This window comes from Vulpes vulpes, chromosome 12 (assembly GCF_048418805.1).
Source record: "Vulpes vulpes isolate BD-2025 chromosome 12, VulVul3, whole genome shotgun sequence".
Lineage (NCBI taxonomy): Eukaryota > Metazoa > Chordata > Mammalia > Carnivora > Canidae > Vulpes > Vulpes vulpes.
This window is the reverse complement of record NC_132791.1, coordinates 76,207,038-76,233,103: the sequence shown is the minus strand read 5'-3', so window position 1 is coordinate 76,233,103 and position 26,066 is coordinate 76,207,038. Positions and strand designations below refer to the sequence as shown.

The window sequence follows — 26,066 nt, the reverse complement described above, 5'->3', positions numbered from 1 at the left end:
AATGCCATATACATCAAAAGAATGTACCAGATTATGTGTTGTATTACGTTTTTAAAACCTGAAACATTTAGTCTTTCCTCGTGTTTCATAACAGTGCTATTTTTGAGTACAGTTATTTTGCAGAAAGGCCCTTCATTTGGGTTTGTCCGAGGTTTCCTCTGGTCAGGGGCAGAGTACACGGGACTCTGAGGGTCACGGGACTGATGACTCGGCGCCCGCCCCAGCGCGTCACTTCCGAAGGCAATTCTGATTGGTCGCCCAGTCAACCACGTGGTCACGGGCCTCCGCTGGCACCGCCTCTGTAGGGAAGACGTTTTGCTTCTTGGATTCCTTAGCTCCGCGGCGGGCTTGTATTCTCGTGCCGTAATGCAACCGGTGGACGCTCCCTCCTCCAGCCCCGCCGCCGCCGAGCGCACGGGGCTCCCGCCTGGCCGCAGAGCTCGCCGTGCGGCCGTGTGTCTCAGGCGGGAGGATGCTCTGGTGGAGCGGCCTCTGTGGGGCCCAGCTGCCTGCGCCTGTGTCTACACTCAAAAGGGGGGAGGGAGTGGCTAACCCTGAGCCGCGTCCGCTAAAGCTCCGGGCTGGTTCCCAAGTAAAAGAGGACCTCGGACAAGAGAGAGAGTCCTGTTCACAGAGAGCAGACTCGAGGCCAGGCTTTGTCTTTGAGGAGACCTCAGGTGTCAAGCGGAGAAAAACACGCGTAGTCGGCAGGATTCGAACCTGCGCGGGGAGACCCCAATGGATTTCTAGTCCATCGCCTTAACCACTCGGCCACGACTACATGGCCCTCGAGCGGCTACTCAAGTCCGTACTAGAAACTGCACCAGCCTAGGGAGCGGACGGGGTAAAAAGGATCGTCAGTGCATAGGCAGGTCCTCTGCAGATGGTTCCGGAAAGCCCTGCGCTCCCCCGGGACGACGGGAGGGGCGTCCTCGGGCGGCGGCCACGCGCTCGGGCCGCGGGAGCGGGAACCCCAGTGCCCCCTGCGGCGGTTCCAGCCCGGAGCCGCGCCGCCATGGTCCCCGGGGAGGGTTGGGGGGGCGCCGTGGCCCCCGAGAGGGGAGCGGAGTGGATGGGCGCCCCTCGCCGCTGACGGGTGTCCAGGGTGGAGGGCGCCGGGAGGGCTGCGGAGCCGCTCGCGGACCCACCGCGTCCGCTAGGCGCGCGTCCCAGGTGCCCGAAGCCCGGCCACCGTCCTCGAGAACGACTCTGGTCTGAATCTTGGCCAAAGCAGCCCCTCGTTTTCTCAGTTTCGCGAATGCTCGCATGTTTTCCCTTCCTCGTCTTGGGTTTCAGGCTGCGGGCTGAGGCTGGGGGTACAGGTGTTTTCCTTGAGCCCGTCCCGTGCACCGGTTTTTGTCTACTGGGTCTCGTGTGCTAATCTAAGGAAAGAAGAGAACGACCGCAAATGGAGAAATCACGTCGCCCGAAGGCAGAGGAGGAAGAGACGAGAAGGGGAGAGACATGCATTGTGTGCATTGATGGGACAGCCAGCCCTGAAGGGACAGACGGGCACTAGTTATCATCCATAATTTATACATGTCACTTACTTTTTATTTGGCGTACACTTTTTATCAAGCATGTAGGGCTGTTTTATTTTTGCTTAAGTCATTTGGAACCCCAGTTTTCATTAGACACCGAAGAAATACCCCGGACCTTCTATGATTAAAAAAAAAAAAACCAAAAACAAAAAAAACCCCACGCCTCAAAACAGCAAAGAGTGATGCACTCTTTGAACTAAAATTATTAATCAACTGGCTGTTCTAGGGTACCAATGAGCAAGGTACGGACAACTTTTACTGACAGAAAAATTTTTTTTAATGGAGGAGTGGATCTAGGTAAAGGATGAGAATCCATGGCAAGTGGCAGGAAACAAAACCTTTGGAAACAACTCAAATGTCCATTTAATGTTGAAAGGACAAACTAAGTGTTTTTTTTTTTTCTCATATAATGTAATTTCACAACACAGAGTAGAAGGAATTACAAGAATACACAATCACATGGATGAAATCTCACACAGTATTGAATAGGAAAAGCCAGGCACAAAGGAATACAGACTGTAGTGCATTCTATTTTTTGAAAGTTCAAAAACAGGTGAAACTAACCTATCCTGTTAGAAATCAGAATAATAATTACCCTTGGGAGGAGTTTCTGGGATCCTGGTGATGACTTTGGTTCTCAAATTGGAGTGTTCAGTACATGGGTGTGCTGGCTTTGTGTAAATATATTGAGTTGTTCAAATACCAAGGAGTGAGATTGCTAGATCATATCATAAGAGTATGTTTAGTTTATGATAGTTCCTTTCCCTGTGTGGATGTTTTCCATTTACTCCGTGTTAGGATTTCCAAGTTCAGTGTTCCCGATGGCCAGGCCAGCTGACGGACTAACTTGACCTTGGCCCTCACCCCAGAGCTGGGGTCCACAGCTCGGAAGTGCCTGGGGAACACAGAAACCCTCCCCACTTCCACGGGGTCCTCCTGTGCCAGGGACACGCTGGCGACCCGGCGTCGGGCTCCACTCGACCCGCTGACGGAGGACGAAACCACGCAGTGCCCGGAGCAAAACGCCGACACCACACCTCCCAGGTTCCTCCAGCATTTAGAAAACACAGGCCTCTGGGACCCGTCTGAGAGCCCTGAAAGTCACATTACAGGTCACGAGCAGAATTTTTAAGATGACGAAGCAGTAGAGCACTCCCTAGGTTGCGGGAAGAGGAATAAAGGCAAATAATACATCGTGGAGTGCTTGTGTGTGCCCTAAGACTATCTACAAGTGTATACACGGCTTGCTCGCAAGCTGCTCGGTCACACAAACTTGAAAGTGCCCGCGGTTCCCCTACTGCCACTGGAGGCGTTTATAAGCCAGTGATTGGCGGGGAGACCTGCCCAATGGGAAAACTTACACGTTGGCTGAGGCCTCTGGGAAATGGGGTTCAGCGTCGTGATGCCCTCTGGGAATCGTAGTTCTGCGTGTCTGCCCGGCACGGCCGAACGCTGCCCACGAGCAGGGGGCGGGGTTCTCTCCGCGCGACCGGAAGTGGCTGTTGAAGCGGCAGTAGGCGTGAAAAGAGGTTGGCGCTAGGGAAGTGTAACCTCCTCAGCTCCCTTCTCTACGTCTGGTGATTGTCCCAGTGCTTCCGGACGCGGGATCCGAGTGCGCGGATCGCCCTAGAGGGAGGGAAGCCCAGGTATCACCATGGCAACCGTCCGCTTCGCGGCCGCGTGACGTCACCCTCATCGCCAGGCTGGTCGCGGCCTCTGCGGGAGGGCGCCGGGGAGTCCTCGGTGGGAGAGCCCCTCTCTTTTTTCAATGCGGGGCGGTTCCGCCCTGATCCCTTGGAAGGCTTTGTTCTTTTGTTCCGGTCTAAGAGGAAGGATCTGCACCCGGCCCCGCCCTGTCTGTCCACCTTCCAGCCTTTCCTCCCCGCAACAGGTGTGTCTTCCTCCCAGCCGGGTCGGGAGCCCGCCAGTGTGCACGGAGGTAACGGGCCGGGCCTGGGCGCGCTCCCGCCAGCGTTGGGTGGGGGGTGGGGGGGGTGGGCACCGAGGGTTCCTCTGCATCTGGAGCTGAACCTGCGTCCTCGTGCCCCACTCTCTTTTTGTTCAGCGGGAGTGCCTGTGCACTGGCTCTCGGAGGGCACTTCTCTTTTCCAAGGCTCTCTGCGCCACAGTGCAGAACTCTGAAGTGCGATTGTGACGCAGGCTGCTGACCCCGTGTGTCTTTCAGGGCCGCCAGCCTGAGCGTGTGGAAGGGCTCCTGCTCTTTGCCGGACGGTTGAACCCCAGACCGAGGCCCCTGCTGGAAGGACGCTGCTCGGGAAACCCTCGTGTCCAGGCTCCGGAGGAACGGAATGAGCTCCTGAGATGGAAGGTAGTGGGGACCCGAGGATGGAAGAGCGGGGCGATGGGGGCAAAAGAAGATCAAATACTTGACAGCTGTTAGAGGTGGAAGGAGGGAGCCTTATCTCAAGGATAGAGAAAAACTGGATTGCATAATGGTGCGAGATCCTTACTTAGGTTTACATGGAGAGATTTGCAGGAAGAGTTCATTACCCCTGGCATCGGGATTGGGAAATGAAAAGGAGCGATGATTCAGGTGGTCTGTGATCCTCACATGACTTTTATTTCTTAGATATGAAAATAATCTTGTGGTCAGAAAAAATCTTGGTAATCGTCCCTTCAATACAAGAAGGATAGTATCCCTGGCAGATGGCCGTTTGCTAAGCCTATGCATACTGATGGAGTGTGGCATTAAACTCTCCATTTTGGGTACACACTATTCCCTTGGTGGCTCTTCCGCCCCGCCCCCCCTTTTTAAGTTCCTTGTGTTAGGCAGAAGTGCCTATCCCTGTAACTTCTGTGTTGAATCTTAGTTCTTAGTCTCCAAAAGCAAGAGACATTACTGCCCTGCAGAATGTGAATTCAGCTGTTAAAACACCTACTCACAAATTCTTTTCTTTTCTAAGCAAAACAGCCTCATTTCCTTTGATGGGTCTTCATATGATATGTCTGGACCTCTTTTCCCAAGACTCTCCTGCCCGAGAGCATTGCTTCTTAAAATGCATTGCCTGCAATTAAGCATAGTTCTTTAGATGTCTTTGTGATAAATTCTGTAGACCTTTAGTACCTAAAAGTACTTATTTGAGTTTGGTTTATACTTCTGCTGTTTAGAATCGGTTTATATTTGCTTTGAAAAAAATCATCGATATTATGTGGTAAGCCCTAGATCTTTTTTACATAAACTGTAGTGAACTAGATTTATGCCATCCTTGTGTGAGATCATTGTTTTTTATCCTTAATATCAGGACTTCACATATATGATTGTTCAGGTTTTTGGCCATTTTCCAACCTGTCAGAATAATTATGAATCTTCATTAATTCAGTGTTTTAGGGATCCCTGGGTGGCGCAGCGGTTTAGCGCCTGCCTTTGGCCCAGGGCGGGATCCTGGAGATCCGGGATCGAATCCCACGTCGGGCTCCCAGTGCATGGAGCCTGCTTCTCCCTCTGCCTATGTCTCTGCCTCTCTCTCTCTGTGTGTGTGTGACTATCATAAATAAATAAAAATTTAAAAAAAAATCAGTGTTTTAATTCTCCCAACTTGACGTCACTGGCATCTTTAATGAATATTCCTTCTATTTCTTCCTTCATGTTTGAACAGGTCAGAGTTAGGACAGAGCTGTGTGATATATCACTAGACTTTTCTCTGCATTGTCATTGCTTTTACATTCTTTAAGTATGGGTATGCAGCCAAGTTTGGTTTAACCTATTATCACACAGTTTCTTTTTTAATGTAATATTATTAAAAGTTGTAACATCACTTATTTATGTAGGTTTGAGATCTGCCTTATATTAGTCCTTGATTTTTTAAGAGTGCAGAAAATCTCTAACAACTTCATGGGTATCTAAAATTACCTCAAAACAAAAAGTTTAATTTAAAAAATGAACTGTCTTTCATTACATTATCAGTAAATAATTGTAAGTTTCAAAAAAATAACAGTTCTGTTTATAATAGCACCAAAAATATGAAACAGGAATATAATTAGTATGTGTAAGATCTGTACACTAAAAGCTACAAAATGTTGCTAAGAAAAAATTTTTTCCAGCTATACTGAGATATACTTGACTCCTAACATTGTGTAAGTTTAAGTTGTCCAATGTGATGAGTCTTTAAGATTTTTCTCTGTGTGTCATCTGCAAACAGATCATTTTATTTCTTTCTTTCTAGTGTGGATGGCTTTTATTTCCTTTTGTTGCCTAATCATTCCAGTTAGGACTTCTAATATTATGCTAAATAGAATAGAAAAGGTGAGAGTGGGCTACCTCCTCTTGTCGATTATCTTAGAGGGAACTCTGAGCCTTTCACCATTGAGTATGATATTAGCTGTAGGTTTGTTTTATATGCTGTTAGGCTGAATTTGAAAAGTATTGGCATTAATTTTTCTAGCAATATTAGACAGATTGACCAGTGAAACAGTTTCATACGTAGCTTGTCTTTGTTGGGAGGTGTTTAATCACTGGTTTAGTCTCCTTACTCCATATTGGTCTGTTCAAATTTTCTGTTTCTTCATGATTCAGTTTTATTAGGTTGTATGTTTCTAAGAATTTATGTTTTATAGGTTATCCTCATTGTTGGCACAGTGGTTTCTTCTGATCCTTTTTGTATTTCTATAGTATGAGTTGTAATGTCTCCTTGTTCTTTTCTGATTTTATTTATTTAAACTTTTCCCCCTTTTTTTCTTTAGCTAAAAGTTTTTCAATGTTGTTTGCCTTTTCAAAAAACCAACTCTTAGTTTCATTGATCTTTTCTGTTATTTTTCTGATCTTTATTTCATTTATCTCTGCTCTTATCTTTATTTCCTTTCTTCTGCTAACTTGGGCCTTAGTTTGTTCCTTTTCTAGGTGTAAAGCCAGGTTATTTATTTGAGATCTTTCTTTTTTTTAATGTAGACATTAAGCACTATATAATTCCATCTCAGAGCTGCTTTTGCTATATCCCATATGTTTGGTATTTTGTTTCCATTTTCATTTGTTTCAGGATATCTTTTGATTTATTCTTTGACCCTTTTGGTTGTTCAGGAGTGTGTTATTTAGTGTCCACTATTTTTGAATTTTTCCAGTTTTATACTATTTTTGTTGAAATAGACGGTGAATATGATTTTAGTTTTAAATTTGCTAAGGCTAGTTTTGTGATCTATCCTGGAGAAAGCTCTTGTGTCCTTGAGAAGAATGTGTATTCTGTTCTGTATTATGTGTTTTAGATCCATTTGTCCTAAGGTAGGTGCAAGTCCAAGGTTTCCTTGTTAATTTTCTGTGTGGATGATCTATTCATTGCTGAAAGTGGGATAGTAAAGTCTCCTATTTTTTTTTTTAAGATTTCATTTATTCATGAGAGACCCAGAGAGAGAGAGAGAGAGGCAGAGACACAGGCAGAGGGAGAAGCAGGCTCCATGCAGGGAGCCCGGTGTGGGACTCGATCTCTAGGGTCTCTAGGATCACACCCCAGGCTAAAGGCGGCACCGAACCGCTGTGCCACCTGGGCTGCCCAGAAGTTTTCTACTATTGTTCTACATTGTTGTCTGTTTTTCCTTTGAAATCTGTTAGTATATGCTTAACAGATTTAGGAGCTTTGATGTTAGGTACATATGTATTTATAATTATTATATTCTCTGGATATATGAATTAACTCCTTTATCATTGCATAATGGCCCCTTTGTCTCTTTTCAGTTTGTGACTTTACATCCATTTTAGTTTCCCAGGAATCCATTTGGATGGAATATCTTTTTCCATCCATCTACTTTGAGTCTGGTGAGCTCTTAAAACTGAAGTGAGTCTCTTCTAAGGCTGCATATAGGTGGGTCTGATTTTCTTTATCCATTCAGCCATTCTGTTCCTTTTGATTAGAGAAATTCATCCATTTGTGTTTAATTATTAGTAACTAAGGACCCACTAATGCCTTATTAGTTACTTTCTGGCTGTTTTATACTTCCCTGGTTCCTTTCTTCCTCTTTTGCTGTCTTCCCATGTGAATTAATAATTTTCCAGAGAGGTATGCTCTGATTTCCTTTTCTTTATCTTTTGTGTGTGTACTCTAGGTTTTGCTTTGTGGTTATCCTGGAGCTTATGTAAAACATCTAGATAAAACAGTCTGTTTCAAGCTGATAACTAACTTCAATTGCATACCAAAAAATCCTCTACCTTTTTACTGCTCCTCCCATTTTATGTCTTTGGTGTCACAATTCACATCTTTTTATATTTTGTATCTATTAATACATTATTGTAGCTATAGTTTTAATATTCTTGTCCTTTAACCATCACATAAAAATTGGTGTTGAACACACAACCATGTAACAGTATTAGGGTGTTTTGAATTTGACTATCACTTATTTTTACCAGTGTGTTTTATAATATCCTGTTTTCGTGATATTAATTAGCATCCTTTCATTTCAACTTGAAAGATGTCTTTCAGTATTTCTTGTAAACAAATGGTGACAAACTCCTTTAGGTTTTTTGTCTTTCTCTCTCCATTTCTGAAGCACAACTTTGCTGGGTAACATATTCTTGGTTGGCAGTTTTTCTCTTTTAGCACTTTTTTCTCTTCCTGCTTTTATAATTTTGTCTTTGATCGTAGATAGTTTCATCATAATGTGTTTTAGAGAAGATGTTTTTCAGTGGAAATTATTTGGAGACCTCTGAGCTTCATGAACTTGGAGGTCCTAGTTTCTGCCACAACTTGGGATATTCTTAGCTACTATTTCTTTAGGTAAGCATTCTGTCCCTTTTTCCCCATTATTCTTCTGGGACTCCAGTAATGGCTGGGTTGTATCTTTTAATGGTATCCTACATTGGGTTTTTTTATTCCTTTTCTTCTGTATTCTCCTGTGACTGGATAATTTCCAGTGACCTGTGTTCTGTCCCCCAGCTTCTTTCCTCTGCGTGGTCCAGTTGGCAGTAGATGACTTCCATTGCATTTTTCATTTCATTATGTTGTTTGGCTCTAGAATTTGTCATTTTGCTTTTTGTTTATGATTTCTATCTATCTGTTAAACTTCCAGTTTTGTATATTGTTTTCCTAATTTCATTTACATGTTTTTCTGTGTTTTCTTATAGCTCACTGAGTATCTTTAGAATGACTATTTTGAATGTTTTTATTGTGTAAGTCATAAATCTCTCTTTCTTTAGGGTTAGTTACAGGAAAATTACTGTGTTTCTATGGTAATGTCATGTGTTCTTGATCTTTTATGTTTCTTGAAGTCTGGGGTTACGTCTTTGCATTTGAAGAGGCAGTTACTTCCTCCTCCTGTCTTTAGTTACTGGCTTCAGGAGAAAAGTACCTTCTGTCAGCCCTGTTATGGATGCTCAGGTGTTCTCAGACCTTCTGTGGATATGTCTGCCCCATACTTTTTCTTCCCTTGTGGGGAGGATTTCTTAAAATTGCATACCTCCTCTCAGTCCTGCAGAGTGAGGCTGGGTGGCGGCAGACTCCCATTTGCTCTTCCTTGGTGGTACGAATGCTTAGGGTTTAGTGCTTTCTGCCCAGACCTGCAGAGTCAAGCTGGCAAGAGCCTGACTTACTCTCGCTGTCATCAGGGATTTACACAGGGAGCCAGCCACAGGAAGGGTGTGCAGGTGAGGCATGTAGACCATTGGGGTGCCCATAGGCTAGTTGGGGGAATGTGCGGGGGAGCATCCCTAGTGGCTCTTTGGCAGGCTTCCTAATGGAGTCCATTAAGTGGCTAGTACACTCTGTGGTCCTTTGTGCCCTCCAAGAGTATTGACTGCTGTTCCCCAGCTGCTCCCTGCCCCCCAGTCCCTTGGACACTTCAGTGTTCTGGATGGATGAGAAGGAAGTGGGTCTTTTTGGTGGCATCCCACACTACTAGGGAAGCTGAGTGCCCAACACTCACTTTTACTATCTGGGAGCAATGGCCTGGAAGGTTTCTCTTGGCTCTGAGCTTTACACCGTGGGGATGGGGGCTGTGACACAAAGTGAAACTGTCTCTTACATCATCAGTGCATTCAGTCCTGGATTATTATTATTTGCTTCCACCATATGCCAAAACTTCTCTCCTGGACTCCTGGACTTCCACAGAGATACCCTCACCACAGGGATGGTCTAAATCCATGTTCTTTTACAGGGAAGGTTCTTTTACACTCTTAATCTGCCACGTTGATATCATTATTCAATTCTTTGCCTGTTGTATCTTTTATAAATGTAAATCAGCCAGAGTGATTTTAAGTCCTTGCTTTTTTTTTCTTCTTGGGATTTTTTTCACAATTGTATAGTTAGGATTACTTTTCATATGTCTCTGCCTTTATAATCATAACACTTGTAACATTTACTGAGCGTTTATTATTGCCGTTCACCATAACCAGCATGGCTGGTTTCTGCAGGTCTCACTGTTGTTGGTTCTGTTGGTTTCTGTTACTTGAGGTGAGGAGCATCTTTACCCGAGACATTTTTCTTGATTCTATTTTCCTAAAGTCTTGGTTACATATCTGTATATGCACAACATATCCTTTGCTGTTAAAAATTCTAAAATCACATCTTCATTTTTTCCCTCAAGGTTTTTATTACAAATCAGTTTTCCCTTACTGATCAAATTTAAGTTGAGAATAATAAATAGCTTCTTTTATTGCTTCCTCTGCTTTCTGAGAATTGGGCTTTCCTGTTAACCATTACTTTGAATAGACCTTCTCAAAAGCAAAGTTTGTTTTTGTTTATTGACGTATAAGTTACATATATTAAGTGCACAACTCTATATTGTTTGATTAATTTTTATATATTACATAACAGTGGAAATCACCACCTACAGTAAAATGTAGGATGTTTCTGATGCCCCAAAACTTTCTCTTGTGGTCCTGTCCAGTTATTATCCCTCCCGAGGTAACCACTGTTCTAACTACTATTACCACAGGTCAGTTTGGTCTGTTTTTTTTTTATGTAAATGGAATTATATAGTTATGTATTCTTTTATGTTTGGCTTGTTTTGCTCAGCATTATGAGGTGCATCCATGTTATTAGGTATATCAATAGCTCATTCTTTTCTGTTGTATGAAAATATTGTGGTTTATTTATCCATTCACCTGTTGAAGGACATTTGGGCTATTTTCAATTTGGGGATCTTATGAATAAATATGCTATAAACAGTCTTTTACAAGACTTTAGGTGGTCATGGCCTTCACTTCTGTGGTTGTATGTGGTTGTATGCACACAAGTGCTGAATTCAGAACAAGCATATGTTTAACATTAGTATATAACTGCAAAAACAGTTTTCCTATGGGTTTAATAAATTTACACCCCACAGCAATGCACAAAAGTTCCAGTTGCTCTACGTGCTTGGCAGCATTTAGTACTGACCATGTCAATTTAATTTTTCTGGTGGGTAGGTAGTATAAGTAATATATGCTATTATGATATTCAATTTCTGTTAATACAAATTTTTATATTTAGAGTTTCAAAGGACCTGTGAAGATTTTTGGGAAGTAATTGTATTATTTATTCAGATGTTGTATGTAGCAGAGAAAGCTGTGGAAATACTTTGCCTGACTTAATACGGAACATATTGAGTTGAGGGATACTGTACGTATCTAGGAGACAGAACTGTGAATGTCCCAGTCATGCTTTACTTCCCAAGCCTACTGATGAGGTGTACTGGGGCCCTAGTCCTCAATGATCCTGCTTACTTTTTTTTGCATTCAGAGAAGTAAGGAAATGGCATACTTCATACTATTTTCACATGGAAAGAGAATCTGAACTTAACAGATTGCTGGGAAACAGCTACTACGGACAGGATTCATTGTGTTTCTTCTCCTCCAGACCCTTCCTCTCCGGAGCCTGCCCTCCTCCAAGCGGGACACACTTTACTTGCATCAACCAGTTTTCAAGTAAGTTGGAATTCCTGAAATGCCATCTTAGTCTGCACAGTGGATTGTGAATTTTTTGCTGTGGTATATGTTCATTTATAAAAACCAATGTTGGGAATTCATTCTGGGCTCCCAACTGCTCAGTGACCTTCTTTGCACCTCTGTCTCTCCAGCATCACTAATACATGTTCACTACTTACCTTCTTGCTTGGTGTCTTGTCATGCTCCAACAGTGATAGAGCAAAGGGAGTGCAAAATTTAATCCTTTACTTGAATAGACTAATTGACTGCTAAAAACCAGAACAGATAAATATAAAAATTAAATGAGTACTGTGAAAGATAAAGAATGTACAAATGTGTAGTGTGGAGGGGTCAGGAGAGTTTCAAGGGGAATGGGATATGCACTACCTCTCCCAGGATATGGGACATTTGGATATTTAGACAAGTAATGTGGGAGAGATGGGTTGGATTCTAGCTATGGGGAAGACTGAGTAAAGTGTCACTAGAATTAACAGGTGTTACAGAGGAATTAGAAAGATGGTTTATTTTGGCAGATGGTAAACAAATGGTTAATTAAATAAGTTGAAATATGGCAGGCCTCAGTTATCTAGATGAGAAGTTGAAGGCTTTATTCTGTAGGCCATTTCTGAACCATTAATGGTTTTTGAGGGAGAAAGGGACAGGATCTTGTTTTAGGAAAAACCAGTAACTGAGAATTTAGGCAAAAAAAGTAACCATTGTTCCAGCAGGAATGATTCACCTCAAGGCCTCCCTTCATCAGACTCCTTCTTAGACTTTTCCCCTACTTTCTGCCCCACAGTGTAGTCATCTTATCAAGGAAATGATCCCAATTCTTCCCACTTTCAGCTCAAGTACTTCTGGTATCACTTTGTTTTTATTGAGGTATAATGTGAGAATAAGCTACATATATTTGAAGTGTATAACTTGGTAAGTATTGACATACCTTTGTATTCAGGAAGCCATCACCATAATCAAGATAGTGAATATATGCAATTAGAGAACATACTTTGTATGACTTGAATCTTACTGAATTTGAGACTTCTTTTGCCCTTATTTGGTCTACTTTGGTAAATGAGCAGTGAGGACTTGAATGTATATTTTGTTGTTGTTGGGTAGAGTATTCTAAGAATGCATTAGTTTCCTTTTAGAAGCATCACGACTTAAAACAACACACTTACTATCTTCCAGTTACAGAGGTCAGAAGTCCAAATGAGTTGGCAGGACTGCATTCCTCTGAAGTCTGTAGGGCAGAATCTGTTCCCTTATCTTTTCCAGCTTCTGTATTCTTGGACTTGTTGTTTCCCATTCCTCCACCTTCACAGCCATTAGTGGCGTCTGTAAATCTCTCTGTGACTCTTCTCCTATCTTCACATCTGCTCCCTGACCTTCTTGCCTCCCTCTTACAAGGACTCTTGATTACATTGGGCCCGCCCCTGTAATCTGGGATCATTTTCCCATCTTCAAGTCCTCAACATGATCACATCTGCAGTGTCTCTTGTTTTAAATGAGGTAATAGGTAATAATTTCATAGGTTTGAAGGATTGGTATGTGGATGTCTTGGGAGGGACACTACTCCATCTACCACAGGTATCTGTTCAGTCAAGCTGGTTGAGTGTTGTTCAGATGCTTTATATCCTTATTTTCTATTGACTTGTTTTGTCAAATGTTGTGATGGGGATATTGAAATTTATTATGTGGATTTGTGTATTTCTCCTTGCAGTTTTATCAGTTTTTCCTTCATGTCTTTGGAAGCTGCAACTAGGTGCATAAACATGTGGGATTGTTATGTCTTCTTAACCAAGTGACCTTATTTATCATTGAAAAATGAACTTTTTATTGTTTGCTTTGAAGCTTACTTTGATATTTGATTAGTGTCAGCATGGCATATCTTTTTTTCATCCTTTGGCTTTTAATTTGTGTCTTTATATTTTTTTGTAGGTGATATGGAGTTCATTGGGTTTTCCTTATTTCAGTGCAGTCTGGCAATCTGCCTTTTAATTGGGGTATTCAGACCATTTATTAATATGATTTTACATTCAATGTGATATTTATGTGTAATATGATTATTGATGTGATTAAGTATCATCTAGCTTTTTCTTTTCGTATTGCCTTCATTCCCTTTTTCCTCCATTCTTACCTTCTTTTGGAAACTGAATGTTGCTTAGGATTCCAGTTTATTTTCTTCACTAGCTTATTAGCCATAACCCTTTGTTATTTTTTTTTGTTGCTTAAGGTATACATATTTATCGCCTCTTAATTTCAAGTGATAATTCTGTTTGTGAAGACTGGAAGAACCTCATGGTAGTGCACTTTCATTTCTCTCTTCCGGGTGTTTTTTTTTTTTTTTTTTTTTAAGATTTTATTTATTTGAGAGAGAGAGAGCACAGAGGGAGAGGGAGAAGCAGACTCCCCACTGAGCAGGGAGCCTGACATGGGGCTCGATTGCAGGATCATGGGATTATGACCTGAGCCAAAGACATATTTAACTGACCCAGGCACCACCCAGGCGCCCCTCTCTTCCCAGGTTTTTTTTTTTTTTCTTTTTTTAATATTTCTTATTTATTTGAGATACAGAGAGAGAGAGAGAGAGAGACAGAAGCAGGTTCCATGCTGGCAGCCTGACATGGGACTCAATCCCGGGTCTCCAGGATCACACCCTGGGCTGAAGGCGGCGCTAAACCACTAAGCCACCGGGGCTGCCTTCTTCCCAGTTTTTAATGTAATTGTTGTCACATACTTTACTAGTACTTGTGCTGCAAACCCCACAATACTTGATATTTTTAAGCAATTATCTTTTAAAGAGATGTAATAAATAATAAGAAGAGATTATATATATTTATCCACACACTTAGATTTCTGGTGTTTTTAATCTTTTCTTTTTTAAAGATTTTATTTATTCATGAGATACACAGAGAGAAAGAGGCAGAGACATACGCAGAGGGAGAAGCAGGCTCCATTTAGGAAGCCCGATGTGGGACTCGATCCCATGAGCCAAAGGCAGATATTCAGCTGCTGAGCCACCCAGGCATCCCATGGTGTTTTTAATCTTTATGATGTATATCAGTGATTGACACTTAGGGGTGATTTTGACCCTTGAGACATTTGGAAATGTTAGGAGACTTGGTTGTTACAACTTGGTGGGAAGTGCTACTGGCATCCAGTGGGGTGATGCCTATGATGCTGCCCCTGCAGTGATTTTAAAGAATGATTGGTCCAAAATAGCAGTAATGATAAGGTTGAGAAATGTTGGTTGTAGATCCTTTTTCTCATCTGGCATCATTTGTTCTCCTGTGTGAAGGGCTTCTTTACAATTTCCCATAGTGCAGTCCACTGGTCATGAATCCCTTCAAGTTTTTATGCCTGAAGAAGTCTTTATTTTTCCTCTGTTTCAGTTCTAGTTTGACAGTTTTCAGTATATAAAGTTGTTTCTCCATTTTCTTCTTGTTTGCATTGCTTCCAGCAAGGCAGCCCAGGTGACTCAGCAGTTTAGTGCTGCCTTCAGCCCAGGGCGTGATCCTGGAGACCCAGGATCAAATCCCACGTCAGGCTCCCTGCATGGAGCCTGCTTCTCCCTCTGCCTGTGTCTCTGCCTCTTTCTCTTTCTCTCTCATGGATAAATAAAAAAAAATCTTTTTTAAAAAAAGAAAAAAGGCATTGCTTCCAACAAAAAGGCATCTACCCTTTTTCATCCTTGTTCCTTTACATTCATGTGTCTTCGTTGCTCTGTATGCTTGTAAGATTTTCTCTTTCACTGGGTTTGTGCTACTTGATTAGGATGCGCCTTGGTGTAGATTTCTTTGTGTCTCGTAGGCTTGCAGTTCATTGAGTGTCTTAGATCTGTGGGTTTATACTTCTCATCAAGTTTAGAAACTAAAGAGCTATGCTTTATTTCTTCAATTTTTTCTATTCCTCTCTCTTTCTTTTTTTTTTGTTTGCAGGGACTCCAGTTGCACACATATTGGCCACTTGAAGTTGCCCATAGCTCTCTGATGCCATCTCTGTTTATAAGTTCTGTTTTCCTTTCTGTTTCACTTTTGATATTTTCTATTTTTGTTGTCTTTGAATTTATGAATTTTTCCTTCTTTGATGCCTGATCTGCCGTGAATACTATTCAGTGTGCTTTTCATCTCTGAACGTTCTCATTTTTAGCTCTAAACATTCCATTTAGGTTTTTTAAGAAAATATCTTCCATGTCTCTTAACGTTTTGAACATACGAAATACATTCATAATAATTTTTACTGCTGTCATCTGTTAGTCTTAGCATTTGTGTTCTGGGATGGCTTTAACAGATTAATTTTTTCCTCATTACAAGTTGTATTTTCCTGCTTCTCTGCAGACCTGATCATCTTTGATTGAATGGCAGACACTGTAAATTTTACCTTATTGGGTTCTGTGTACTTTTGTGTTTCTATAAAATATTCTTGAGCCTTACTCTGGGATGTAGTTGAGTTACTTGAAACAGTGTGTTTCTTTTCAGATCTGGCTTCTAAGATTTATTAGGTGAAGCAGAGCAACGTGTGGTCTCTGGCTGCTTGGTCCCACTGTTGAGACACAGCCTTGCTCCGTATTTTACCCAGTGTCTAATGAACTGTGCAACTTGACAGTTTGACCAGTGGGAAAGGAGACTCTACTTCCGGCCCTTTTTGAGCACCAGTACTACTCTCTTGAATCCTTTTGGGTGATTCTTCCCCAGCCTTGGGTGGTCTCTCACAACCACCCACTGATGGTGCTCTGCCAAGTCCTCCTTGCTTCTTTCCTATGTGACTCTCACCTGTAGTACTCTGTCCTGTGACCTCCAGTCCCTTTGGCTTCCCCAGACTCTCAGCTTGGGGAGCTCTGGGGCAGCCCCTGTGTGCTCCCCCTCTGCATTCCTGTCTGGAAACTCAGGGCAGTAAGCTGGAGCAATTGTGACTCACCTCTTTGGTTTACTACTTCTTCGGGATCGCTGTTCTTTGTTGTATGAGATCATTTGCTTGGAAACGGTTTTCCTATGTTTTGTCTGGAGTTTTTTTTTGTTATTTCATGCAGGAATGTGAATCCAGTCTTATTACTCTCATCCTGACCACAGCCTGATCCTTCTGAGGTTTGTTTTTGAATCACAAGCTTTATTAGGGCTGATCTAGCCCAGCCTTACTCTGGGACTGTTTTTCAGGGAGCCCCATGATCACCCTTGTAAGTCAGTGATTTGCTAGAATGAGTCCCCTAAGTCAATGGCATGACTTAGGGCTAAAGATGATTACAACATAGGATACACAACAGGATCCAGAAGAAAAAGGTGTTCACGAGTGGAATCTAAAGAAATCAGGTGCAGGCTTCGGAGTCCTCCCTCCATGATGGTCGCACAAAGACACTTTGTTTATAGCTGTGATCCACAGAGATATGAGAAATGTCTACCTGGGGAAGCCACTTGTCTTGGAGTCCAGAGTTCCTGGAGGGAGCTGGTCTGGGTGCCTGGGTGGCTCAGTTGTTGAGCATCTGCCTTTGGGTCAGGTCGTAATCCTGGGGTCCTGGGATCAAGTCCTGCATTGGGCTCCCAGGAGGTAGCCTACTTCTCCCTTTACCTGTCTCTGCCTCTATCTCTGTGTCTCTCATGAATAAATAAATAAAAAAAATTTTTTTTTTAAAAGGCACTGACCCCCTCGGCACATACCTGCCGTTGAGCAGCTGTGGTGCAGATCCCAGAGCAGGCACTATATGTGCATGATGCCTTCATCTGCACTTTCAACAGTGCTGACAGTCTGGGACATCCCCCTCCAGGCACGCGGTCATGCCATCAGTCAGTGACGATGTAACATTAGATATCAGAGCTTAAGGCTCAGAAACATGGATCGGGTTCTCCCTGTTAGATTAGTAAAGGTCGTACAAATCAGACCTGCTGCTTTTGCTCTTTCCTGACAGGCAAACTTGCCTTGCTTCTGAAATGTGTTGGCACCGTCTGTGGGAGCTGAGCGTGCATGTCTCTTCATCCCTCTGTCATACTGCTGACTTCATCTTGTCTGTGGAGACCATAGTATCGGCACCGGTTTTTGAACTTCCTCCTTGTGTAGCTCTCCACTCTGCAGTATCTTCTTGCAGATTCCCTGTATCCATATTCTTCAGCAGTCGCTTTTGTGTCTTGAGCTTAGTAGGACCACCATTCTTTAGGGGCTCTGCCTTCCTCCCCTCCAGCCTGGGGTGCCTCCAGGCAGGATGCTGAGGGTGTTGTGAGGCTCGTGATCGTCTGTCCTGCCTGCTGTTCAAATATAAAAACATTTGTTCCAGATAGATCGTTCAGTTGGGTAGTTGTTGACACTGGCAGAGCTAGTCTACTTGCTCTGTTCTCGTTAGAAACAGAAATCTCATGGGTTGATTGATCAATTTTATTTTTATTTATTCTTAAATATATTATTTATTAATTTTGAGATAGAGCATGAGCAGAGGGAAAGGAAGAAGCAGGTTCCTTGATGAGCAGGGAGCTCAACGTGAGACTCGATATCAGGACGCTAAGATCATGACCTGAACAGAAGGCAGACCCTGAACTGACTGAGCCATCCCAGTGCCCCTGATTTACCAATTTTAAAACAAAACTAACTCACCCAGTTTCAAATACAGAACAAAGCAAAGGTAGGACATCCCCTGTAGTGCTTCCAAGTCCCACCACACAGGCCCACTGATAATGTTGGTAATGTCTTTTTTCAGGTTTTTTTCCTGTTTATATATAAGCCTTCCTAGTCATAAAAATAAAAACAGGATCATGCCATATATATTGTTCTTAATATCACATGCATTTCTTAATCAGTGCATCTAGAGATACTTCATTTTAAAAATGTCCCTATTGGGACGCCTGGGTGGCTCAGCTGTTGAGCGCCTGCCTTTGGCCCAGGGTGTGATCCCAGAGTGTCGGGATAGAGTCCCACATCGGACTCCCTGCATGGAGCTTGTTCTCCCTCTGCCCCCGTCTCTCTCCCATTTTCTCTCTCTATGTCTCATGAATAAATAAATTTTTAAAAAATTCTTTAAAACATAATGTCCCTATCAAGGGCTTCAGTATGGATATTCCATAAATCCTTTAACCACTATCCTATTAATGAACATTTAAGTTTGCTTCTTATCCCTCCACAGTGTTGCAAGGGTACTTGTGCATGTGTCTTTGCATTCTGAGTGCTTCTGGAGAATAAATGCCTATAAGCAATAAAACTGGATTGAGTGATAGGTGCTTTTAAAGTTTTACTGGGTCCAGGGCTGCTCTACCTCACTGCCCATGTACACTTAGCAGCATTAGCCAACCTGCTGTCTGGTTGTATCTCATTTTTTATAGAGGGCTTATAGAACACTGTCCTGGGTGAATTTGCTCTTTGCGTTGTTGGCTTTGTTGTTGTTATTGTTGTGGGTTCATCTTTTTTCTATTTATCGGAATTCAGAATATTGTCTTTTGTCTATGGTTTATTTTAGAAGTTTTACATTTTTATGTGGTTATATCTTTCAGTCTCTTTGTGTTTGGATTTTCATTTCAAGCGTATTATAAACCCTAGCTCTTGTTCTATTTTTGCTTTTTCTTTAAGATTCTACTCCAACAGAAATTTTTGTGTGCCATGAAGTAAGAAATTCACCTTAATTTTTTTCTCAGATAGACAATCATTTGTTCTGATACTATTTAGTGGCTAATTTAGCTCTTTTTAACTAATTTGAAAGTCACTTAATCCTGTTGTTCTTATAACCATGGGTCTGTTTCATCAAGTTTTATTCCATACTAGGCCACTCCCCTTTAATTTCCCTCTTGGTATATTTTGAAATGCAGTAGGGCAAGTCTCCTCCCCCAAATTCTTTCAAAAACATTTTTGGTTATTCTTAAACACTGTGGGTAGTAAAAGCTTTTATTGATGTTAATAGGTAGTATTAATACTCTGTGTATTTTATTTTAGATCACAGAGATGGTGATGATGGTGATGAACTATGTAGCCAACATTGACTTAGCACTAGTTTTATGCCAGACCTTAAATAAGTATTTCATGTTGAACATTTCTTATCAATTTCTCACAGTAACCCAGTGAATGAGGCACTGTTTTGATGTTGATTTCAAAGAGGAAACATCAAAGTCATTCACGTAGCCCCATTGTTCTTTTGCCTTACTTCCATCAGTATTGCAAACTCCACCCCTTTCCTAGGTAAATGCTTTATGGCTAAGGAGAAATATGTTCGCTATTTCAGGAATCAGTGACCTTCAAGGATGTGATCGTGGACTTTACCCAGGAAGAATGGAAACAGCTGGATCCCTTCCAGAGAGATTTGTTCAGGGATGTGACACTAGAAAATTATACCCACCTGGTCTCCATAGGTAAGGATGATGTCTGAGTGAACATCCGGGTGTGGAGGAGGAGGGGTCTCTTGTGCTTATGTGAGTTTTTGCCTTTGATGAAGTTAAGGAACCTAAGATTCCTAAATTTTGAAAGGTTTTGAAAAGGTTTCTACTCTCCTAGCAAGTAGAAGTACAAACTAGTAATTTTTCAAAGCCCATATCGGTTGCCAATTTATACCATGTTTGGGAATTTGTTACATCAAGCCTTTATGTGCCGTTCACTGCCATCAGATTTATCCCATGTAGCACTTTCCTCTTACTGTAGTCAGGAACCTTTTTTTCTCCTGTGAACAGGACTCCAAGTTTCCAAACCTGATGTGATTTCCCAGTTAGAGCAAGGGACGGAGCCATGGATCGTTGAACCTGGCATTCCAATCGGTACTTTTGGAGGTAAGTAATGGATACCTGATGGATGAATATCATTAACTCTAACCATTAGCTTGATAAGAGGGTTTTATGCCTGAAATATAGATGTACTTGCCTGTCTTTAGTGTCTCCTGTGGAGAAATGAGAATCCATATGGACTCTTGAGCTTTGTCAGAACACTAATGGTCTCCACATACCTTCTTTTTTGATTCTCCTTTCAGAGGAGGTATCGTTCCTGCTTTTTTCTAAAGGCTGCCTCTTGACCTGGACTCTCGATTCCATCTTTTCCCACCTCCTAGTCCCTAATTATCCTAGTCTCTTAATTATCACCCACTTTTCAGCCCTTACAGTTTGTTTGTATTGGATCTACAGGCTCTGTTGCTAGTACCTTCAAACAAATAGTACCCTAAATTTCCAAATGCTTTTACTCAATACTGTTCATCCTTTTGGCCACCATCCAATAGACCTCCTTGCTTTCCCAGCCAAACTCTACAAAAGTGAGTTCCATACCTGCAGTCTTCATTTTTAAAATCACTTATTCCTTAAGCTTCTGATCCTACAACTTGAAATTATGAATAACTTTATTGTAAACCATGAATTCCCAAACTGCACAGAGTTTAAAGATCTGATCCTGAAAAAATATACAAACTTAGTCACACTAGGCAAGGGATATATCTCCAGAATCAATGAGGTGGGAATGGGGGTTCTTTTTTATGGGGAGAAAAAAAAAGCACTCCATGTTCAAATTTGGGAAGTGCTGGGTTATCTAAAATTTTAGCAGGTTTCTTACTGAAAGACCACTCAGAGATTTCTTATATATATATAATTGGGCATTATGAATTTCCAGCAGGGTTGCATTCTAACTCCCCCCACCCTCCCAAACATGAATCCTTCTTTTCATTCTTCACCTTTAAGATTTTAAGGTAAAAATTTATGGCTTTATGGAACACAATTTAGAAAAGTGATTTTTTTTTTGAGACAGATTCAGAGCTTTATTAAGTCATGCTTAACTTTTGGAAAAAAGTTGTCAGATTTTATTACAAATTAAAGTTTTAAAAATCTCAACTTGAACCAATAGAAGGCAATTTTAAAATATTTGTGTATTAAAAAATCCTAGACTTTGCACAAAATGCTTTAGTCATTACCAAAAAGAGATTTATTTAGGTAAAAATAATACTAGACACCTCATATTGTGTAGATAATAACATAGGTCCCAGTGATCTGGTGGGTAAGCAGAAGACAATCACTTAAATATTTGACTCCATTCTCTGATTTACTTTTTATTACTGGAATAGGACCACAGGATGGTAGTCTTGGTAAGCTAGCCCTTAGCCTTCCCTCTTTAGCATTCAGAGTGGACTTAATCTTAACTGCTAATTTGCTGTTTTTAATCTCCATAAGAATAGTTTATGGTTTTACAGATATGTACAGGTAATTGGAAGTTGTCTGAGTACCTACATTGAGGTGGCTTGCTGGTCGTGGGCCTTGTCTGTATCATTCTCCTTACCTTCCTTATGCCATCTTCTCTGGGCTATTGTGGAGACCTGCCCCCCACACACACATACACACAGAATGCAGACCTGTCACCCTGTTATGTATTCTGTCTTATGGGTCTACTTTGGTCTTTTGCAGCCTGATTGTCAGCATCCTTTATTTTCCTATCCATAGGGGTGTTGCAGTATTGTGGTTGATGCCCACAGCTTTGCATTAGTAAAGTGAGGATTCCTTTCAGCAGTAGGATTGGTGCTGTTCAGTCTGGCCTTCTGAACTCGCTCCAATCCTTTATTCTTTGCCCTACCGCTGATCTCAGACATGACAATGTGGATAACATTGGTCATGGTCTGTTGTGTTTGTTGCCTTCAACTACAGCTCCAGGGCTGGACACCCTTTCCCCCTTTAATGGCCTCAGACCCCATGGTCTCTGTGTTCTTCACTCTGAACTACTTCTGGGAGGTATTCTTTATGGCCATCTGCTGTACAAATATATCTTGGCATCATTCTATTAGTGAAAACATACCCATTTCTTATACTGAACAAATGGCCATTCCTCCAAACCTGTGCTGCACTAATTTGGTCTGTGCTGGAGAAGTACTGCTGTTAGGAGTCTGCTTGGGCCTCCCTGCATTGTGCTGATACCTAGGGTGCCAGAATGGAGGGGGTGGGAAGCTGTTCCCCATCTGCCCCATGGTGCATGCTTGCAGTGATGATGGTGCTGATTGCCATGAGGTTGGCAGCATAAGAGATTCAGGGTTCTTTGGGATCTGCTGTCCTCTCCTGTCACCAGTGGAAGGAACCAAAGCCATGTGGTTTTTTCTTTACTGAATCTACTAGCATTGAGTCCCCTGCTTCTTTAGCTGTCATCTTTCCTGTCTTGAGCAACACTGCACTTCCTGGTTATGTGCCTTGCTGTCTTGTTTGTGTGCTGATGAACTGCTCACTTTCATTAGTATATTTTATCCAGCCTGCTGTTACCCACCTTCAGGAACCCCCCCACCCCCGCGTGTTCTTTCCTTGCATACATTCCTATTGTTTCGTCTATTCTTTTGCTCCCTTGTCAGTGCTGATCCTTCCTATCTCACATTTGAACATCTGGGTGCTTTTACTTTTGTCATCTTCCACCCCCGAAAACACCACTCCAGTCTAGTCCCTCTGTTCTCTTCCTAATTCTTGAAACATCTAGAGTTGAACTTGTTCTCTTCCTCCTGTAAAGTCTGTGCTCTGGATATGCCTTCTGCACTTCTGGCAGAGATGTAGCTGTTCCCTCTGTTTCAGGGTCAGCTGGGTCTTCCATAGTTGTCCACACTTGACGTCTTTGTCTCAGATTTCTGTTTTGTGCACATTGGCAAGGAGTCCTGTTCACACTGCCAACCTTAGTCTGCCAGTGTCCCTGGCTGTCTGCCATTGCTCTGGTCAGTTTTTAATTTATTACTACCTTCCTGGTTCTCAGAGATCATCTGTAAACTGAGACATTCTCTTGCCACTTTCATATTTTATTTATCATTATCCTTATCTCTTTCCAACTTTTTCCCCAAATAATAGGCTATACTTGAAAATCCTCAAGATTTCCTAAGAGCTTTACTCTCAGCTTTGTTAGGTCCTTCTAACAAAGGCAATTATTTGTTCCCCTTGCATTTAGAGAATATAGACATTTTCTTTTTCTTTCAGACTGTGAGACAAGACCAGAAAATAGCATATCAGTCCCAGAGCTGGATGTTTCTGAAGAGCAGCCATCTGAAGAGGCAATCGTGGAAAAACACAAGAGGGATGATCCTTGCAGTTCTAACTTTTTAGAAAGTTGGGAGTATGAGAGCATTGTAGAGAAGCAGCAGGCAAACAAACAGACCCTGGCAAGAGAAATAAAAATAACTGAAAATAAAATACCTACCTGGGAGAGAGGCCCTGTAACTAATGACTGTGAGAAAAGCATCAGTGTGAGTTCAAACCTTATAACACAAGAAAAATCTCCAGAAGAGACCTCTACCAAAACAAGTGTCAAACAGAATATAAATCCAGTTAAAAAAGAGAAAACTTGTAAGTGCAATGAATGTGGGAAAGCCTTTAGCTACTGTTCAGCTCTTATTCGCCATCAGAGAACACATACTGGAGAGAAGCCCTACAAATGTAACGAATGTGAAAAAGCCTTCAGTCGGAGTGAGAACCTTATAAACCATCAAAGAATTCATACTGGAGATAAACCATATAAGTGCGATCAGTGTGGGAAGGGCTTCATTGAGGGTCCATCTCTTACTCAACATCAAAGAATTCACACTGGAGAAAAACCCTATAAATGTGATGAATGTGGGAAAGCCTTTAGTCAGAGGACCCATCTTGTTCAGCATCAGAGAATTCATACGGGTGAGAAACCATATACTTGCAACGAGTGTGGAAAAGCCTTTAGCCAGAGAGGCCATTTTATGGAACATCAGAAAATTCATACAGGAGAAAAGCCTTTTAAATGTGATGAATGTGATAAAACCTTTACCAGGAGCACACATCTTACTCAGCATCAGAAAATTCATACTGGGGAGAAGACCTATAAATGTAATGAATGTGGAAAGGCCTTCAATGGTCCCTCAACATTTATCCGTCATCACATGATCCACACGGGTGAGAAACCATATGAGTGCAACGAGTGTGGGAAAGCCTTCAGCCAGCACTCAAACCTCACTCAACATCAGAAAACACACACGGGGGAGAAACCATATGACTGTGCCGAATGTGGAAAATCCTTCAGTTACTGGTCATCTCTTGCTCAACATCTGAAAATTCATACTGGAGAAAAACCTTACAAATGCAATGAATGTGGAAAGGCCTTCAGTTACTGCTCCTCCCTTACTCAGCATCGGAGAATCCACACCAGAGAAAAGCCCTTCGAGTGCAGTGAATGTGGGAAGGCTTTCAGTTACCTCTCCAACCTTAATCAGCATCAGAAGACACATACCCAGGAGAAAGCCTATGAATGTAAGGAGTGTGGAAAAGCCTTTATTCGGAGTTCATCTCTGGCTAAACATGAGAGAATTCATACAGGTGAGAAGCCCTATCAGTGTCATGAGTGTGGGAAAACCTTCAGTTATGGCTCCTCCCTTATTCAGCATAGGAAAATACACACTGGAGAGCGACCTTACAAGTGTAATGAATGTGGGAGAGCCTTCAACCAAAACATACACCTCACACAACATAAGAGAATCCACACAGGAGCAAAGCCTTACGAGTGTGCCGAGTGTGGCAAAGCCTTCCGGCACTGTTCATCTCTTGCTCAACATCAAAAAACTCACACAGAAGAGAAACCCTACCAGTGTAATAAATGCGAAAAGGCTTTCAGCCAGAGCTCTCATCTGACACAGCATCAACGAATTCACACTGGAGAGAAGCCCTATAAGTGCAACGAATGTGACAAAGCTTTCAGCCGGAGCACACATCTGACTGAACATCAGAACACTCACACGGGGGAGAAACCTTACAACTGTAATGAATGCAGGAAGACTTTTAGCCAGAGCACATACCTCATTCAGCATCAGAGAATCCATTCAGGAGAGAAACCTTTTGGCTGTAATGATTGTGGAAAAGCCTTCAGATACCGGTCTGCTCTCAACAAACATCAGAGACTGCACCCTGGCATATGACTCTGAGGAAGTCTGGTTTGTCCTTTTGTTAAGTACTGAAGAACCAGAGGAACTGAGAAAGTGCTTAAAATATTTTAACTTTTCACTGTCACACAATGGAATGGAAAGGACATCAGGCTGAAGTAATCCGATTATGTTTTTAAGCAACTTTGTGACATTGGAAAATTCAACTGTTTTAAGGTTCAGTTTGCTCTGTGAATGAGGGGTTTGGAGTAGATGGTTTCAGAAGTGGTTTGGAGTTTTATATTCCAGTTTTGAATATTCACAATATATTCTTGATCAGGGTTACTATACATCAGCATTTTCCTATGTTGCATCTAGAGTGTGTGTATTTATGCATGTTTTGCTAATAGAAAGCATTTGTGCTTCAGTAACTAGACTGAGGATCTATTATGCTCCTGTTCTGATGCATTTAAGTTGATTTACTGGTTCTTAATAAAAATAATTGTAAAAAATTCTTAATAATTTATCAGTAATATAATAGTTCACCTCAGGGCAAGTATTAAACCTTCCTGTTAACTATCTCTTCTTAGCACATTTTAACATTCTAGAAGTTCATCACAACTACAAAGATCCCCTTCCATAGCTAAACCAGTGTTATTTAACTTTCACTGAATAGTGGAATCACTTCAAGAACTTTATAAAATTCTGTTGCCAAGGCCCCACCCTTGAAGACGTAATTAAATTGGTCAGGGGGTAGGGGCCAGGCTTTAGTATGTTTTTTGAACTCTTAATATGCACCTGGAAAGAACTGGAATAGATTTCATTATCCACTCCTTTAGTTGATAGCTGTGTCATGTGGCTCCTCCCAGGAGCCTGAGATTAGCTGTTGTACACATAATTTTGACTACCATCT

The 26,066-nt window shown here is 41.9% G+C and overlaps 1 protein-coding gene and 1 non-coding gene across 7 annotated transcripts; one reads left to right on the top strand and one right to left on the bottom strand.

The window, feature by feature from the left end:
* Positions 1–699: 699 nt before the first annotated feature.
* Positions 700–781, bottom strand: TRNAS-AGA (transfer RNA serine (anticodon AGA)). The gene has a single exon. It is a non-coding gene; the product is annotated as a tRNA-Ser (tRNA).
* A 2,178-nt stretch (positions 782–2,959) lies between these two features.
* ZNF184 (zinc finger protein 184) lies at positions 2,960–25,732 on the top strand. Of its 6 annotated transcripts, none has more exons than XM_025986502.2 (6): positions 2,960–3,187; positions 3,727–3,870; positions 11,318–11,385; positions 19,574–19,700; positions 20,016–20,111; positions 23,253–25,732. In XM_025986502.2, the coding sequence occupies exons 2-6, from the start codon at positions 3,864–3,866 to the stop codon at positions 25,208–25,210; spliced, it is 2,256 nt and encodes a 751-aa protein (XP_025842287.1). In that variant the 5' UTR covers positions 2,960–3,187; positions 3,727–3,863; the 3' UTR covers positions 25,211–25,732. The 6 variants fall into 6 exon arrangements, with proteins under 6 accessions (XP_025842287.1, XP_072585010.1, XP_072585013.1 ...); XM_072728909.1 differs by having other exon boundaries at positions 3,007–3,432; XM_072728911.1 differs by having other exon boundaries at positions 3,043–3,480.
* Positions 25,733–26,066: the final 334 nt, after the last annotated feature.

What these genes read in the sequence shown, in the direction of transcription:
- ZNF184 (XM_072728908.1), top strand. Translation starts at nt 3,310, where the DNA reads ATGCGGGGCGGTTCCGCCCTGATCCCTTGGAAGGCTTTGTTCTTTTGT. An exon ending in ATGAGCTCCTGAGATGGAAG is followed by an intron (nt 3,871 to 19,573) that starts GTAGTGGGGACC and finishes TCGCTATTTCAG; the next exon opens with GAATCAGTGACCTTCAAGGA. An exon ending in TCCAATCGGTACTTTTGGAG is followed by an intron (nt 20,112 to 23,252) that starts GTAAGTAATGGA and finishes TTTTTCTTTCAG; the next exon opens with ACTGTGAGACAAGACCAGAA.